The sequence below is a fragment of the Manduca sexta genome, chromosome 23 (genome assembly GCF_014839805.1).
Source record: "Manduca sexta isolate Smith_Timp_Sample1 chromosome 23, JHU_Msex_v1.0, whole genome shotgun sequence".
Taxonomy (NCBI): Eukaryota; Metazoa; Arthropoda; class Insecta; order Lepidoptera; family Sphingidae; genus Manduca; species Manduca sexta.
The window spans coordinates 4,707,522-4,723,987 of NC_051137.1; the positions used below are offsets into that span (position 1 = coordinate 4,707,522).

General features: G+C 33.3%; 4 protein-coding genes across 5 annotated transcripts; 3 read left to right on the forward strand and 1 right to left on the reverse strand.

Moving 5' to 3' along the window:
* The first annotated feature begins 4 nt into the window (after window positions 1-4).
* Window positions 5-6,704, forward strand: LOC115443720 (nuclear pore complex protein Nup93). Its single transcript, XM_030169247.2, has 15 exons — window positions 5-174; window positions 569-749; window positions 1,209-1,514; window positions 2,535-2,677; window positions 2,766-2,999; window positions 3,186-3,327; window positions 3,584-3,752; window positions 3,824-3,929; window positions 4,173-4,258; window positions 4,464-4,590; window positions 4,974-5,139; window positions 5,221-5,301; window positions 5,380-5,619; window positions 5,997-6,194; window positions 6,512-6,704. The coding sequence occupies exons 1-15, from the start codon at window positions 5-7 to the stop codon at window positions 6,629-6,631; spliced, it is 2,469 nt and encodes an 822-aa protein (XP_030025107.2). The 3' UTR covers window positions 6,632-6,704.
* Window positions 6,705-6,719: 15 nt separating this feature from the next.
* Window positions 6,720-8,540, reverse strand: LOC115443721 (putative nuclease HARBI1). 2 transcript variants are annotated; one of them, XM_030169249.2, is made up of 5 exons: window positions 8,193-8,540; window positions 7,922-8,112; window positions 7,509-7,641; window positions 7,290-7,423; window positions 6,720-7,142 (listed from the first exon to the last, which is right to left on the reverse strand). In XM_030169249.2, the coding sequence occupies exons 1-5, from the start codon at window positions 8,412-8,414 to the stop codon at window positions 7,139-7,141; spliced, it is 684 nt and encodes a 227-aa protein (XP_030025109.2). In that variant the 5' UTR covers window positions 8,415-8,540; the 3' UTR covers window positions 6,720-7,138. The 2 variants fall into 2 exon arrangements, with proteins under 2 accessions (XP_030025109.2, XP_030025108.2); XM_030169248.2 differs by having other exon boundaries at window positions 6,722-7,142; window positions 7,282-7,423; window positions 8,193-8,535.
* Window positions 8,541-8,645: 105 nt separating this feature from the next.
* On the forward strand, window positions 8,646-10,605 carry LOC115443714. The gene is made up of 6 exons (XM_030169242.2): window positions 8,646-9,058; window positions 9,249-9,440; window positions 9,529-9,594; window positions 9,774-9,930; window positions 10,026-10,179; window positions 10,272-10,605. Exons 1-6 carry the CDS (start codon window positions 8,855-8,857, stop codon window positions 10,306-10,308), a joined length of 810 nt encoding a protein of 269 aa, XP_030025102.2. The 5' UTR covers window positions 8,646-8,854; the 3' UTR covers window positions 10,309-10,605.
* Window positions 10,606-10,720: 115 nt separating this feature from the next.
* Window positions 10,721-15,623, forward strand: LOC115443730 (general transcription factor 3C polypeptide 5). Its single transcript, XM_030169259.2, has 8 exons — window positions 10,721-11,021; window positions 11,845-12,052; window positions 12,339-12,453; window positions 13,112-13,403; window positions 13,813-14,023; window positions 14,642-14,820; window positions 15,056-15,238; window positions 15,522-15,623. Exons 1-8 carry the CDS (start codon window positions 10,911-10,913, stop codon window positions 15,600-15,602), a joined length of 1,380 nt encoding a protein of 459 aa, XP_030025119.2. The 5' UTR covers window positions 10,721-10,910; the 3' UTR covers window positions 15,603-15,623.
* Window positions 15,624-16,466: the final 843 nt, after the last annotated feature.

Consider the following 16,466-nt stretch of genomic DNA (forward strand, 5'->3'; position numbering starts at 1 on the left):
CACGATGGCGGACGAAGATTTTAGTAAATTACTCCAGCAAGCAGAGCAGTTGACAACGGAAATTGAGGGTAATGAAGAACTGCCCAGGGTCGAACGCTCTTTAGGGCAAGTGTTGGAAGCTTCGCAGGAATTGTACTCGCGGGTCATACAATCTGGTACTAATGATATCCAAGCGTAAGTATTGACTTATTTTTGTTTAACATAGGGTCTTTTTTGCATTGTACTACTTCTAAGTGATAGCCTCCGTAGCCGAGATACTAATTCGAGTCTTGCATACATGTATTATAATATCTCGATAGTTATTATGCAGTTGGACTTATAAACTAAGTCAAATCTATTTTGCTTGAGTGAATTTATTGCGCCAACTCTACGCTGACGTAAGGTCAGTTTTTATCAGTGTTGGTGGTATAACATTTTACAATCAATAACGGCTACCTTTGCCTAACTACAAGAATTATTAAAAATACATAGTTTTGGTGTACCTGATAGCCAATAATGTTATTGAACCACTAGTCTTCACAAAGTATAATAATAAGTATATTAATAAAAATGGTAATTTAATTCACAGACATCTATTATTTGGATCCAAAGGAATTGATCTGAAGCAGATATCACAAAAGTTAGAAACATTAAGTGCAAAACGCACTTTTGAGCCTCTTCAGCCAATAGCAGATTCTGATATTGAAAGCTTCCTGAGAAATGAGAGGGAAAATGCAATATTATCCCTTATTGATGAGGTTAATGAGAATGTAAGTTTTTTTTATTCACATACAATTCCATATTATCCATTTATTATAGTACATCAGCTATGCCTTTATATGTATTATGATTTGTTCTGATGTCACTTTTGCATAGTATAATATTATGAACTCATAGTATGATGATTGTAGTGTCTCTTTTAATTCTTTTTACTCTTTTCTTTTCTTGGGCATTAACATCTCAAGTCATGAAACATTTTGAATTTTAAAATGTTTTTAGTAGCTTTTTTTCATGATTTGGCCTCAATAATAGTGCAAAAATACACATTCATATAAAGACTTCTACATGTTATTATAACTCATAAAGATCATAGGAGGCTGCTGGATGCGGGCTACTTCCAATAGGTCAATCTCAAAATCTTTGGGGGAGGCCCATGTTCAGCAGTGGAGATCTTGTGGTTGATGATGATGAATATTATAACTGATATTAACTTTAAATCATTGTTATAGTCTTTACAAACTACTGAGGATCAAAAGTGGGAACACATGCTCTCAGAATGGAACAGGGAAAAAATTAAGCTCATGAATGCAATGATAGGACCCTCTCAGAACTGGCTGGACCTGAAGCGCACACCAGAACCTCCAAGTATTGCAGACACTCCTAAGAAATTTGGTCAATCAATGTTGGATAATGTTGAAGCGGCATATGCCAGACAAGTGCATCAGTACAACAAAGTTGTTATCATGCAAGTGGGGAAAGCAGGAGTGGAATTGCATCAAAAGTTTGCTCAGGCTGCAGAGGAATTTAATGATCCTGTAAGTATATTTTGCCTTATACAACAAAGCCATTTTATGTAATTTAAGAGTACTGTGAGATATTAATAATACAAGTTTGCAAAAATAAATTGGTTTTGTCTAAAAAATTTAGAAATTTGAAGTAAATTAAGCAATATTGGTGTGTCATGCCATGGTGAGTTTTCTCTTACTGTTTTTTTTTAATAAGTATTAAATAAATTTTGCTCTTTTAAAGAAGTTAATAACCTGTCCAGAGTTGGAAACTATATAATACTCTTAAATATAGTTATGAATTGCCGCCCTGACAAATTAATAAATGTAGCTTACTGTATGTTTTCTTTTATGATTTTTGACTGGTGTCCTCTAGACATTATCATCTGAACCACTAGGACCATACTTCTCTGTGACGATTCATGTTACTGTACTAATCCCAGAACTTCAGCTACATGGTTGTGAACACAATCCAACAAAATAATTAGATTGCCATTGTTTTTTCTCTTTTTCAAAATAATTGTGAATTCTCGAGACACAAATTCACGCGATTGATGATTTAAAACAAATCTAGTTTTCAGAATTTTGTAACACCAAATCAATAAATTGTTATGAAAGATGTACATAGTACATGTTAGCATTGGAATCGAAAATTATATATGAAGTATACCTTGTTAATCAATAAATTAAATGAATATTATAGTATTTAAATACAATTAACTAAACATAGCTTGATCATAGTATATTTAATTAAATTAGTTAAATTAATTTGCATTGATTAAATTAAATTAATATGGTACTGTCTAATTCAAACAACAACTATTAGAAAATATTCCATTTATTGATGATCAAGCACTTAATCCTTTAATAATAGCAGTAATTGTTTTTCAACAAATTTGTTTTCTTAAAAGAAATATAATTAATTATATGTTAATGAATAAAACATTACTTTCAAGTAACTGATCGTTTTGCAGTTGTCAGTGCTCTTTGTAAAGTAACTTGAGTATAACTCATATTTTACTCATATTCATATTCATATTTTGGTTACAGAAAGTAAAAGAAATGTGGGAAATTACAAAGACTATGGCCAACATTCCAGCGTTAGTTAGAGATGAAGACCCACTTAAGGCAAGAGGGAATCCAGCCATTCAACAGTGTCTTGTAGCACAAGGAAAGAAATATTTGGAAAAGAGGTTAATTACATTCTGAATGATCTTTAAAATAATTCTCAATTATATTATGGGTAATGAAAAATCTCTATTATTTTTTTTTAATTTTTAGATATAAACAATATATGAGTGACGTAGTGCGTGCAAACCCAGCGGCCGCTATGAGAGGCGGCGAGCCCGGCACTTATCCATTAGTACGTGGCTTTGTGGGTCTGCGCCTGCAGGGTCAGAACATTCAGGTGCTCACTGACGGTGTGATCGACGAACGGCCCTTGTGGCCGATGGTATATTATTGTTTGAGAAGTGGAGATGCTAATGCAGCTTTACATTGTTTGAGGAAAGCTGGGTAAGCTCAATTTCATTGTACAAGACTTGAGTATTTTATGTAAAATTATTTCCATACAGATATAAATTACTTTTCTTAATTCTTTGAAGTAACTTGGTACTTAGGTTTACATAAATATGTTAACTAAAGAGTTTACTGATGAAAACATGTAGTTTATGTGGAATAAAATGATTTAAATTTATTCAGTCGGGATCATGAAGAATTCATAGCTGCTTTGGAGGAGCATATAAGAGACCCAGAAAAACCTTTAAGTGATAAATTACAAACTGCCATCAACTTCCAATACAGAATTCAAGTTCGCAACTCGACAGATCCATATAAAAGAGCTGTAAGTAATTTAAAACCTTCAACCCACTTTATAAGCACAGTATGGCAAAAAAAAAAATCGCAAAATACCTCGGGATTATTACTTTTAATTCAGCATCAGTTATAATTGACGTTGCAGACATTTAGAGCAAGATGCGCTTATACGGAAATTCAACACCAGAAAGCATATTTTAGAACATAAGTTTACCACCTACTCAACTTTAAATAAAAGATTTTGTTAGGTTACTTGCTATTTGTTAATATTTTTTGTTTTACAGGTATACTGTGCCATAGGTTGTTGTGACATCAGCGATGAACACTACGAGGTAGCTCGCACGGCAGATGACTATCTCTGGTTGAAACTGTCATTCATAAAATCACGAACCAATAATGAAACAGAAACATTCTCCTACTCTGATCTACAGAAATTAATTTTAGAAGAATATGGTATGATACTTGGAAAGCAACTTTTTTCATTAGAAAATTATTGTTTTGTTAACATATTTTTTTTATTGCAGGTGAAACTCATTACCATGCGTATGAAAAACCAGTTGTTTACTTCCAAATGTTAACTTTGACGGGACAGTTTGAACCTGCTATAGAATTTTTGTCACGGATTCCAAGGTACATAATGTATTCAGTATTTATTAGATAAAAGATGCACAACAAAGTCCCTTATATTGATAAAACATTTATAACAATGTTTTTTGTTCAGCAATGTTAAACATGACAACTATTAAACTCTATATACATTATATTTTTTGTAAATTACTTGTAGGATATTTTATGGGTGCATTGTTGTCTAGTAACACAGGTTTAGTATTAAAAAAAATATGTCATTACAGTCCAAATGTTACGTAATTGCAGATATCAAGTACATGGCGTCCACATGGCCTTAGCTCTTCATGACTTGTACATGTTGGGTACTCCGAGAAATGTTCAAGCTCCTTTACGTAAGTATAATTGTGTTTTAATAAGGAAACCAATATATTATAGCAATTGTTTGATATACCTTTATATAACCATAATATAATTATTCTCTTTATTATAAGTAAAAATACAATTGTTCTTTGTCATATTCTTTTGTTTTGGCTATATATTACAGGCAGTGTTTTAGTATATATAGGAACTCCATTATAGTTAATATTTGTTTCACAGTTTCCGTTGATACGGACGATCCGGCTCCATTACGGCGACTGAATTTGGCAAGACTTCTATTACTTTATGTTAGAAAATTCGAACTCACTGATCCATCGGATGCTCTCCACTACTATTTCTTCTTAAGGTAATAATATCTATCTGTGTAGAGCAGCTATTCTCAACCTGCGGCCTGATAATCTTCAGCCCACCTAACTTCAAAATGTTATTTAAACTAAAGATGTTTTTTTCTAAGATTGCTCGAGTTGTACGATAATCACTTAGTTAATTATAAATATTTTTTATTACTAAAATAAATAAAATTTTAGATATTTGTTACTGTTTTAAACAATAACGTATTTCAACGATTTAACGAAGAAACGGTAGAAAGTTATTGAATTGAAAATTTGTTATTCACATTGACCTCGGATTTCTATATAAGTACAAATAATACAATGAACATAAGCCAAAAGCAATATATACTATTCAGATATTATTTTTTGACTTCTATAAATTTCGTACTTTTTTTAGGAACCTTAAAGACCCCAGTGGTAAAAATTTATTCATGTGCTGTTGTACTGATTTGGCACTAGAGAGTAGAGATTATGACCTACTGTTTGGTCGAATGGATGCTAATACGGGTCTTCGCAGTCAAGGTTTATTAGATCAATTCAACAACAACCAAATTGACAGTAAGGTATGCTATAATTCCATGATAGTAAACAATTTAATTGTGGGAGCCAAAAATATTTTTATTGATATATTTGAAATTTTGCAGGTCATTGCTATCAATGTAGCAGAACAATTAGTCAATAAAGGTCTCTTTGAAGATGCCATTACAATGTACGACATTGCTGGGGTAAGTAACCATAAGGTATAATTTATAATATTATAACATCCTTTTCCCATTGGAAGTAATGTATTTAGTTTTTTGCAGAATTTAGAAAAAGTCCTGGAATTATTCTGTGTGCTGTTAGCCCAAGTGGTGAACAGCGGAGGAGGCGCAGGCGGTCTCAGGGAAAGATTGTCACTTCTGGCCGAGCACGTGTCTCGAAGACTGCGATTTTCAGATGCTACAAACTTGCCTGCCGCTCTTCTCGAGGCATATAAAAAGTTGTGCAAATTGATGGCATTTTTTGACCAATTCCATAGTGAAAATTACGAAGGAGCCCTGGAGGTAAGAATTACTACTTCAGTTATGCCACTAATGTCTTGTGGTGGTGGACATGATATATCATTAGTTTTCAATTACCGAAAGTAAAAATTGCGTTATTTGGTGCTGTTACAAAACACATCTTTGAAAAAAACATAAAAAATATGGTGTCATAAAATTTTTCCAAGAGGGGCAATTACACCATATATGTAGAAGCGCCGAAAAAAACCTTATTAACACTTAAACCACCTATGACAGCTATCCTTCTATCAGAACGCCCATAACTGCAAAAATATATGCTTCCGTAGACGCAATAAAGCCCCTTGACCGTAGCTCTTTTTTTTTATACTTAATTAAATACTGCTGTATAGGTATTAGGTATACATTGTTGTATTTGTTAGACGCTGCGTGAATGCGCGCTGGTGCCGCTGAGTGCTGGCGAGCTGGAGGCGCGCGTGTCGGCGGCGCGGAATGCGCGCGGCGAGCTGCTACGGAGCCTGCCCGCCGTGCTGCGCGCGCTCTGCACCATCCTGCTGCACCAGCGCCAGCGCCTGCGCACCACTGCCGCCGCACAGGCCAGGGGGCTCAACACTAACAACGTATGACAGTTATCCTTCTCATGTATTTTCCAAAATGATATGTACTAAATTCTTAACAAAATTAAATTTTATAAAAAACTAGCGACCCGCCCCGATTGCATTGTTGTTATAATATAGGGTTTTTTTTTTCTGTCATTGTGTTTGACTTAGCGCGCTTCAGCTTATAGCAACGGTGGGCATCCGGGAACGGCGCGCGTCGGTCTGTGTCAGCTTGAATTTATTTTGTCGCGCCATAGCTTTAATTTGATATTCTTTTGTGTTCATAATTTAAATTGTTTATTAAAATGAATTATTAAATTTCACTTTTTCCTTTACAGCAAGTAGAGTGGTTGCGTGAACAAGCAGAAGTGTTGAACACTTTCGCGGGAAGCATCGCTTACAGAATGCCCGGAGATACCTACAGCCAACTAGCACAAATGCAGATCCTTATGCACTAAAATGAGGTTAATAATAAAAAAAAATTACACCAATTTAGTAATTAATTTAATAATAAAATTATTTTCAAAATAATACTGTTTTAATACTATTCTTATGCACTAATCAGTCTTCGATAACCTTAAACACTATAATAAATTCGTTCGGAAAATTGTCGTCTGACTTCTAGACCTAGGTAAAAATCATTCATGTTATCATTGGATATTTCAGTGATTTCATTCATCACAGGAAGTGGTTCAGGGTCAACATATAGTTCTGGATCAGGTAGGCCTGCCTTTAAGCACAAATTGTGCAAGACTGCACATGCATTGATAATTTTTGCAGCTCTGAGTGGTGTGTAGTGCAGAGGGCGTTTGTATAGACACTGCCAGCGACCTTTTAGTTTGGCAATACATTTGTCGATGCAAGTTTTTGTGCGGCCGTGAAAGTGGTTATATTGCGAATCTGGGGTGCCCTGGGCGGCATGAAGTATTGGCGTCATTATCCATGGCCTCTGGGGATATTTGTTGTCAGCTGAAAAAAACAATAACACTATCATTTTAAATAGTTCATTAGATTAATTTTGTAAAACGTTTGCAATTCATAAAACGGCAACTCAAAATTGTTTTAAAAAATTAAAAGCCTGTCCACATTAGTTTTTATACATACATACCTACTAACCAGCTAGTTTCACCCTGGCTGTAAATATTTTCAATAAATGGCCGAATGCACATTTTGTTCCATATAGAAGCACAACTTCCTGACCCGCCATACCTACAGCACACAGCTATAATCCTCGTGTCTGCATCACACATCTAAAGTATTTTTAAACAAGGTTAGAATTTTTGATACTGAGTTGAGTACTATGTTATTATTAATTTATATAAAAAATGAACTTACAATTTGTGCATGTATTGAGTAATGCCCTTTCTTGTCATAAAACGCTTCCTCGTCATCTCTAGGGCATATTATTTCCACATATGTTCCATCTAAGCAACCTATTGTTTCAGGAAAGTGATATTTACTGTAAAACCTAAATGATTTTTTTTTATTTAAACAAACCATGGGGCGAACAACTTGCTTGCTTGATGGTAAGCACAACTTAGCCATAAACACAGAATTACAAAGCACTGTATCACATGGCACTGTGCTTGTGATATATCAGATATCACACTCTGATATATCAGAGTGACAGGCACAAAGAGTATAACAATCCTACAGGACAGGTGCCAGTATTATTAGAAGTTGAGTTATACAATGTTTTGTAATTACACTGGCTATGATGTCTTTTAACATATAATTTCTATAGTTACCCCTCTTTAATCTGCTCTCTCTGTACTGGTGTAGTAGGAAACACAACCCAATTATCCAAGACCACATTGAGACCCTCTATGATTAGCTTGATTGCCCTGCTGACTGACTTCTGAGATATGCTTACATTGAAATCTTTGCCGATAGCTTTCTGGTGGGAACCACTTGCCAAGAATGAGAGAGTTACTAAAACCTCAAAAAATATTGAACATTTTACTTTAAGTTTTATTTAAGTACATGTTTTACAAAAAAATATTTAAAATCTGAATGTACCTTCAGGGGAAAGGGTATGCCATTCGATCGTTGTGTTTTGGGAACTACCGGTTCGAGTATTTTTAAAATTTGGTGGAATACCGCTTGGTTTATGCCACAGTTTTTCATTAAATAAGATTCTGGGAGTGTAATACAGTCCAACATGTCCCTCAACTGACGCCGAGCTATTTTTTCTTTATAGCCACTGCCTCGCAACATCCGAAGTTTCAAAAGCATAAACATGATGTAATTTAATACTTTTCATTTATAAATGAAGAATAATTTATAGGAATTTACAAAAATAAATATTTTCTTGTAAAATGTCATAACAAAAAATTGACCACAGATTACAAATGAAAGACAGATGATAAATAACTAACCACAGATTATATCACAGAAGAATCTGAATATTGTAATAATTAGCAAAGATTATAGAGTACCTACAAATAAAAAAAAATACAAGGCACAGCACTATGCTACAGCCACTGACATTTGTGAGAAAATAAACAAATTATTATTGTTTTGTTTATGAAATATGCGGCAATAACAAAAAGTAGATTATTTTATAATTTCTAACAGAAATGCGATATGTTATCAAGACAAATGTTATAGAAAGATGTATATTGAACAAAATTATAAATAGATCTTCAGTGAAATAAGTATATCACTCAGCTGCTACGAAAATGGAAAGACGTAAAGCGAGTCCTGAACAATTAAACATGCTATTACATTTCTTGGAGGAGGATAAGGAATTAGCTATAGGTAAATTCACTGGGTTAGAAGGACGTATTCGGCAAACCAACGCATGGATCAAAATCACAGAAAAACTAAACGCCAACTCGGGATTTGGGTCCGGTGCTATTAAGACGCCGGACAAATGGCAACAGGTTTTTTTTTTACTACTATACAAAAATTTATGAGATAAACACCAAATTACAATTTCTTATTTCAAGAAAAATATGTTTTAACAAAAGTGAACATTTGTCTAAATTTTTCTCTAATATCTTTTTCTATTTATGTATTTCTTACACCATTTTAAAACATGAAGAAGTAATATAAATAGAAGTTTATTTTTAGACCTGGAGAGATTGGAAATCAAATGTAAAGAAAAAAGCTTTCAAAATTCGCAAGAACCGGTTTACACCAGGCTGTAACACCAACATTCAGTTGACGGAGGCTGAGGAGAAAATATTAAGACTTATTTGCACAAATACATCTGTATTTGGTATTTCTGGAGTGCCTGAAACAGCTGCTATCTCAAACTCAATGGTACTTCAATTTAGAAACCAAAATTGTAGTATGATAATTATTATGAAGGATCATAGGAAATAAGGTAAAGAGGTATGAAATTTTTCAGGCTCCATCTCAAAGCAATGGTGTGAATGATATCATGTGTGGGACAGATCCATCCACCAGTACTATGGTAAGAATTTTGATGCTGCCAAGACAAAAATGTATTATAAATTTGTACTTTGTATTCTAATTTGAAAAAACTTATATAGTAGGTATTATTTGGATATTTATTTGGGTGTTGTAAATTTAATTACTTTCAAGAACAATATTTTGAAAATAATCATAAAAAAAAAGATTTTTTGTTTGTAGAAGTGGCCACCAGACTCCCAGCATTTTACACAGGTGGATCTAAGCATGGCAGTTGATGATGTAATAACTACAGAAGTGGAAGCAGGGATGGGACCAAATGAAGTATCCTCGGCACCGAACACAGGCAAACCATTATGGAAGAAAGGGAGACCTGTCCGTTAGTATTTCTTAATTAGAAGTTTGTAGTAAAGTCTCTTATTGTGTGTAAAACTTTGTTCATAATAAAATTATTTTAATTACACACATTTGCAGGACTAGTGCATGACAGACTTCTTGTATTAGAAGAGGAGAGAATAAAAATTGAAAAGCAAAAACTTTTAGAAAAAAAGAGATGTAATAATATAAGACTGAAAATGGAAAAGGACAGACTGGATATTGAAAGACAAAGAAATGTTTTATTAGAAAAGTAAGTTCTCATAATGAGACTAGTTTTTAATCAATATAATATTTTATACTTTCTTTATTTGCTACTACGAATTTTTATTCTTTCTATTTCAGGTTGCTAGTTGCTGTAGAAGCCGTAGTTCATCGATAAGCCGGTGCAATTGTATATTAGACAGTACGAATTGCAATAATAAGGATATTAAATTATCATATGCCATTAACTTGTAAGAATGTGATAAAAACTTTTTTTTACTGTATTAGTTGTTTTTTTTTTATTAGGAAAAATCGACATCCTAATGTATGTTCCATAAACATGTGTGAGGGCTTTACGGCGAGTGGTCTATGTTCAAGTACTTTCCCGCTTTGTATAAGATAGTTGCAGAATGCCAGTATTAATAAATATTTTTCTTTTCAAAACACGAAGCATAAATAAATAAAATAGGAACAATTTAACTTATTATTCATATATAAACATGGTAATTATGTCAATCCATACTGATTTGTGTGAGTTTATGAACTCCTTTGCTCTCGCAGTTGTTCAAAAAATACCTAGTTAACTGTCAAGGCGACAATGTTGTCTGTCACACTACAGCTGAGTGCTGACAGTCAAAAACATAGAAAAGCACAGTTGCGATTATCAAAATAAACAAATATATTTTTAAATAATAAAAATATTAGTGTATCAGGTTTTTTAAATGATAGTCAAGTTTCCTATATCCTTTTTAGTGATCAAAGTTCTGAATTTATAACACAATGGATTACAATAACCTAGATCGCAATCTCGTAGCAGTGCTTTTTCCAGGAGTGGTTAAAAATGATCAGAGAGCTATAGAATGTTTAGGCGGCATAAGAAATATCTCTCAGGTAATATTTAATGTTTATATTATAAATTTTGAGTTGGATAAAATACATTTCTCAGATAATAAAATTAAATAAGTTGTCTCACAGAATAGGTACCTAATATAAATCTACATACTATTTTGATTTTGGGGGCTTAAAAATATCCCTCCTTATAATTATTTTTAAATACATAATATAAACGATTTGCTGTTTGAAAATTATGTACAAAATATTTAAATTATTAATTATAAACTTTGTTTTTATATTGCTCCGGAGCAAAAGGCCTCTAGCATTTGATCCATACATTTGTAGCACTATGGCAGTAATATACTAAGATTTACAAATAAATATCTTAAAACTGAATTTGAAGTCTTTTTGAAAATTCTGAACTAACAAAATATTCTCTATTTAGTTGTCTATTTAATAGTGTTGGTTTCAAATCAATGTGCTGTGTACTTTGTTTTGGAGGAGATGCATGGATCAACAATTTTTTGTGGTATTTGTATTGTGAAATTAAATTGTAAAAATATTGTGATTGTTTTTTCTGTATGTTTTATAAATTTCAAGTGGATAACTTCTAAAAATAAGGTTAGCATGCCATTTCGTTGGTGGGAGCACCAACCATGTTGGTTGAGCAGCCCATATTCAGCACCCATACAGGGTGGATTTTAGAGACTGGGCAAAAAGAAGAGCTACATTAACAGCATAACTACAAGATATGGACAGTTGTGATGGACAGTATTCTAGAAAAGTTGTCTTGCAGCTACAGTTCCGCTTACAAGTGCTCCATCTTAAAAATCCACCCTGTATATCACAGAATTTATAAACTGTTATTTTCTTTGAACAGGTATACACACAACAGAACAAAAAACGACTTGGTATGTGTTATCAGCCTGAAAATCCATTTATAAAAAAGATTTATGCAGATAACAATAAAACTGCTGGAGTGCTCCTGAAGATTAGAGTTAAGAAGTCAAAAGTGGATAATGAAGTCAAAAGGGAGGTAATATCCACTACAGTGCTAGGAAGAGTTAAGAAAATATATAGATTTGATTGTAAGTAAGTTTATGAATTTATGATAGGTAACAACTCTATGGATAGTAAATATAATGTCTGTATATATTTTATTATAAACCCACTTATAAGTACAGGAAGTCCAGAAAGTTCTGTTAGTACAATACAACTTAATAATAAATAATATGTAATATAATAGGCCTGGGTAATTTTTACAAAATACAAAACCCATAATACACAAGTATCACAAGTTTATTTTGGTGCCTTTGTAGCTTAAATAAAATTAATATATATGCTAAAAAAATAAATTATTTTCGTTGTTTTCAGCTATGTGTGATTTTCAATATTTACCAATACTAAAAGAGGGTACTAGCTCAAGTCCACCAAAATGTATTTTGGAGGAAATTCTACCTTCTGGTGTTGACAGTTTCAACTTTATTACGTAAGTTACATTTTCCATTTTTAGTAGCGTTTAAAATCCACAGTAATAAAATGTAAACACTAATGTTCATACTAGTGATGTAAAAATTTTGAATTTAAAAAATAAAATTGTAGTTTCTAAAAGTTTGTTTATAAAGATATTGATGCAATCTTTTACAAAAACCAATACTTTACGTCATTTGTTTGTATAAATGATTATAGATTTCTTCATTTGAAATGCCTGATATCGGTTGAAGGAATTTGTACTTTGAATATACCTACACTCTTCATGTACCAAAACACTTATGATTCTGTAGTATTTATAAGTCAGTTTTGTTGGTTGCGTGCGCGTTTGCTTCGCAGCATTGTCTTAAGTGCCGCGCGTGTTAGCACCACGTTTGGTAAATTATAGGGTTAATCCTTCAAAAAACAATAAAATGAACTTGAGTATGAACATTTAAATTTCAATGCCAAGCTAAATTTTAATATGCTACGGCCAAAGCCACAACCAGTTACAATAATAATATTAGACTTCGTTTTTTATGAGACCGGCTTTTGTCGTTTTTCATCTTGTTTTGGCAATACATACATGTTTCGCTTTCGCATATAATCAAAGGGTTTTGCGAGTTATAGAGATGCACTTTTTAGTGTTAATTATTATTTTTTGGATATTGTTCAAGGGATCCGTCTCCTTTATTCGTGGTGCCGTGGAACTTTACGAGGTTTGATAGACCAATCACGTACGCGTACACAGATAGGAAATATTTCGCGGAGAAAGGGGACACATCCCCTCAGAGAGATGATGATGTCCATAATAAAAGGCGGTCCGAGCGCGGGGAGCGGCAAACGCGGTTCCAATTCAATCTCATCGATGACTTGCCCACAGAACCCAACGAGTATTATATCAAGCAGAAGAACGAGAAAATAATCACAAGCCCTGAATTAAAGCAGGAGTATGAAATTGTTAAAAAGGTAATAAACATAATTATTTCTACACATATAGGGTATAAGATTGATGTTAGGCGTTCTTTATTTTTTATAGAAAGATTATGAATGTTCACATTTGTATTTTCCTGTTTTATATCTACGCGATTATATTATTTTAAATATGAAGTATGCAAACCGCATACTTCACCTAATTTACATTAAATGTCCGTTAACTTATAATTTATATTTTCCCACGATGACTGACAACCTCACTGTATTAGACTTCTTATTGGGACGTCATATGATGTTATTAGATATAACAGTTGAAGTAACAGTAAATTACTAAATGTTAAAACATACATTCATTAACATACTATGAATGTATATACCAAGTGACATCAGATTTTGTTATTAATTTATTTGTTAAAAAATAATATTAATAATTCCCCCTTAGCTATTTGAAGAAAGACCGATATGGTCACTGAATCTCCTTAAATTCAACACGAAAATAAAGTTTGTGTCATTGAAAATGATAATACCTTGCCTGGCGTTCCACTTGAAAACGGGTCCCTGGAGGGCCATGTGGGTGAGGTACGGGTACGATCCTAGGAAAGATCCCGGAGCCAGAATATATCAGATTTTAGATTTCAGAATGCGCCATCAAGGTATGTTTCCTGTATAAGTATATCATTTAGTTGTGCGACATTTAGGAGTAGTAAGCAAAGAACAGATCTTCATAAAATAAGTCGGGATTGTTTTGAATGAAACGAGTTTATTTCAAGTTTTCAATGCAGTTCACGTGCAGACTGCAGCTATGGACTGTAAGACTCTAGCTGATAATCGTAAACCTAAATACATTATTTATCTAAAAGTGCCTACTGTTAGCAGTTTTATGAAAATATTTAATTATGTATACATATATAATAGCGTTATAACAGTTACTAAACATACAAAAAAAATATTTGACAATTGGTTTCAATATACCTGTGGACCACATCTGTAAATGTCTGCAGACTGCAAACAAAAATAGATCTACTTTCTTGGAAATAACGACTACTTGACGTCTTTCGTTGATGAATAAGATCTACGGAGGTTTCCAAACATTAATCTACTATCTTGATATAACCAATTTCCTTTTATTAGTCCGCCAGCGTTTCCATTTATATTTCGGTATCCTCGGAATTTATGATCGGCGTAGAATAAAATTGGTTTCTGGATAACCAATTTGATCGTTTGCAGGCTTAAATAAAAAAAAAATACCAAAATAAATGTGATTTTCGTAGGTGGTGCACGATCGATGGTGACGACGAAAGACCACATAATACATTATAAAAAGGCCGATAGGGTCCGTAACACGAAGAACAGGAATAGAGATGAGCTCCTCGTGTCAGAAGATGTGGCGGAAGGCGCGGTGTACTTCAAGTCGGGAATGGTGCCTACCCAACGACAAGTACTTTATCAGGTAAGCGAGTTTAAATCGAAATATTTTTTTCGCCTTTTATGTGATGTAATAATGCGGAACTGAATTCTAAATTTAAAGTTATTTTTGTTTGTAATATTCAAATATGTGAAAAAATTTTATGCTAATGTAAATTTTCTGTGTACTCTCAAACCAAAAAAATTAGGGGTTTACAAGTTTTGGTGGTCTCTTGACTAAATGGTAACAAGTTTATCTTAAAGAATGAATCGTGTTTTAGTTTTGCGACGTGCAACTACCCGAGGTCCAGGAGTTGTTGGCTGAGGAGCCGCCACCAGGCTACCTCTGCCACGAGAAGCACGGATGGCTCTCTCCAAACGTGAGCAAGACGTGTCGCGACCATATGTTCCGGAACGTCAAACAGACTCTCTTCTCAAATCACAACACGGATTTGAAAATTGAGGTGAGATTTGATTGTTTTTATAGCACGAAATGGCCATGGTATAAGTAGTTAGTTCGGTGATAGTGATTTCCACTGCCCATAAACACAATAAAAGGAGAATACAGATTAGGAGGAGAATGTGGAAATCTGATTTACTACTCACTTCACATTATTTATAATACAATTACGGTGGTTTATACCGGGTAAGCCTGTTTATGCTGTAAAGCGTGGATTACATCGGGACTAACACCAAAAAATGTATATAAAGACAAGGATTCTGGGTAATTGTGTTTTGTTTTTATAGGAAGCGAGCAGCGATGATGAATCTAATTCAGACGAAGATTTACTTAGCAGCGTATTAAATGAAGCAGACGAGACTTTATAAAATAAAAAAATACGAAAACTATTTCTGTATTTATTTCTAGTAGCATAGGTTTTAAAATACACACATAATAGCTTAGGTCCAACATTAATTTAAGAAAAGTTCTATGGAATTTGTAATTTATTTTCCAAGAAGTACGTAGAAAATGATATTTCCCATTTTGGAAAAAATTTAGATTGAGAGAAGACAAATCTATGCAATTTTTTATCCTCGAACGGCAAAGTGACTTACTCGCATGTCATAGTAAAGAGTGTACAGATTAAATAAAACATATTGAGTTCTATTCTGCATTGTTTTAATACTGGTATGTAAGAACGGTCTCAGCAATCAACTCCCAATAGGAAAGCAAGCAGGCAAAAATTAAGTCATGGTGACCTGGAAGAAAGGCTGTACTACATGGAAACAAACCGTGTCCAATAATTGACTACGGCCTTAGACTTTGTACAAAAATATCTTAGATTATTATCGACTTAAAAAATATTATTTTTGTCCTTGTAAGGTCGTAGGTATAGCTTATCGCTAGATAATAATTGTTTATCGCAAATAAAGTTCACGCAAGTACAGCGTTACATCAACATGCGCGATGCAAGTTCCGGCATAGTGACTTTTATCTTTTGAACTGTCTTATCGCAGCTTAGTGTCCACGGAGGTGACTTCAGTCATGTTATTCCTAACAACATCTAAGTAATTAATGAATTTCTATTATTTTTCATAGTTATGTAACTGTTCTACACGAATATCGGGATTTATTTGTAGTGATATCGATTGTACATTAGAAAATCATGTACAGAAGAGAATTGTAGAGTAGTTGCATGTGGAGCCAATTCGTACCCATTTTTATGTGTGTAAACCCGAAAACGACTTTAA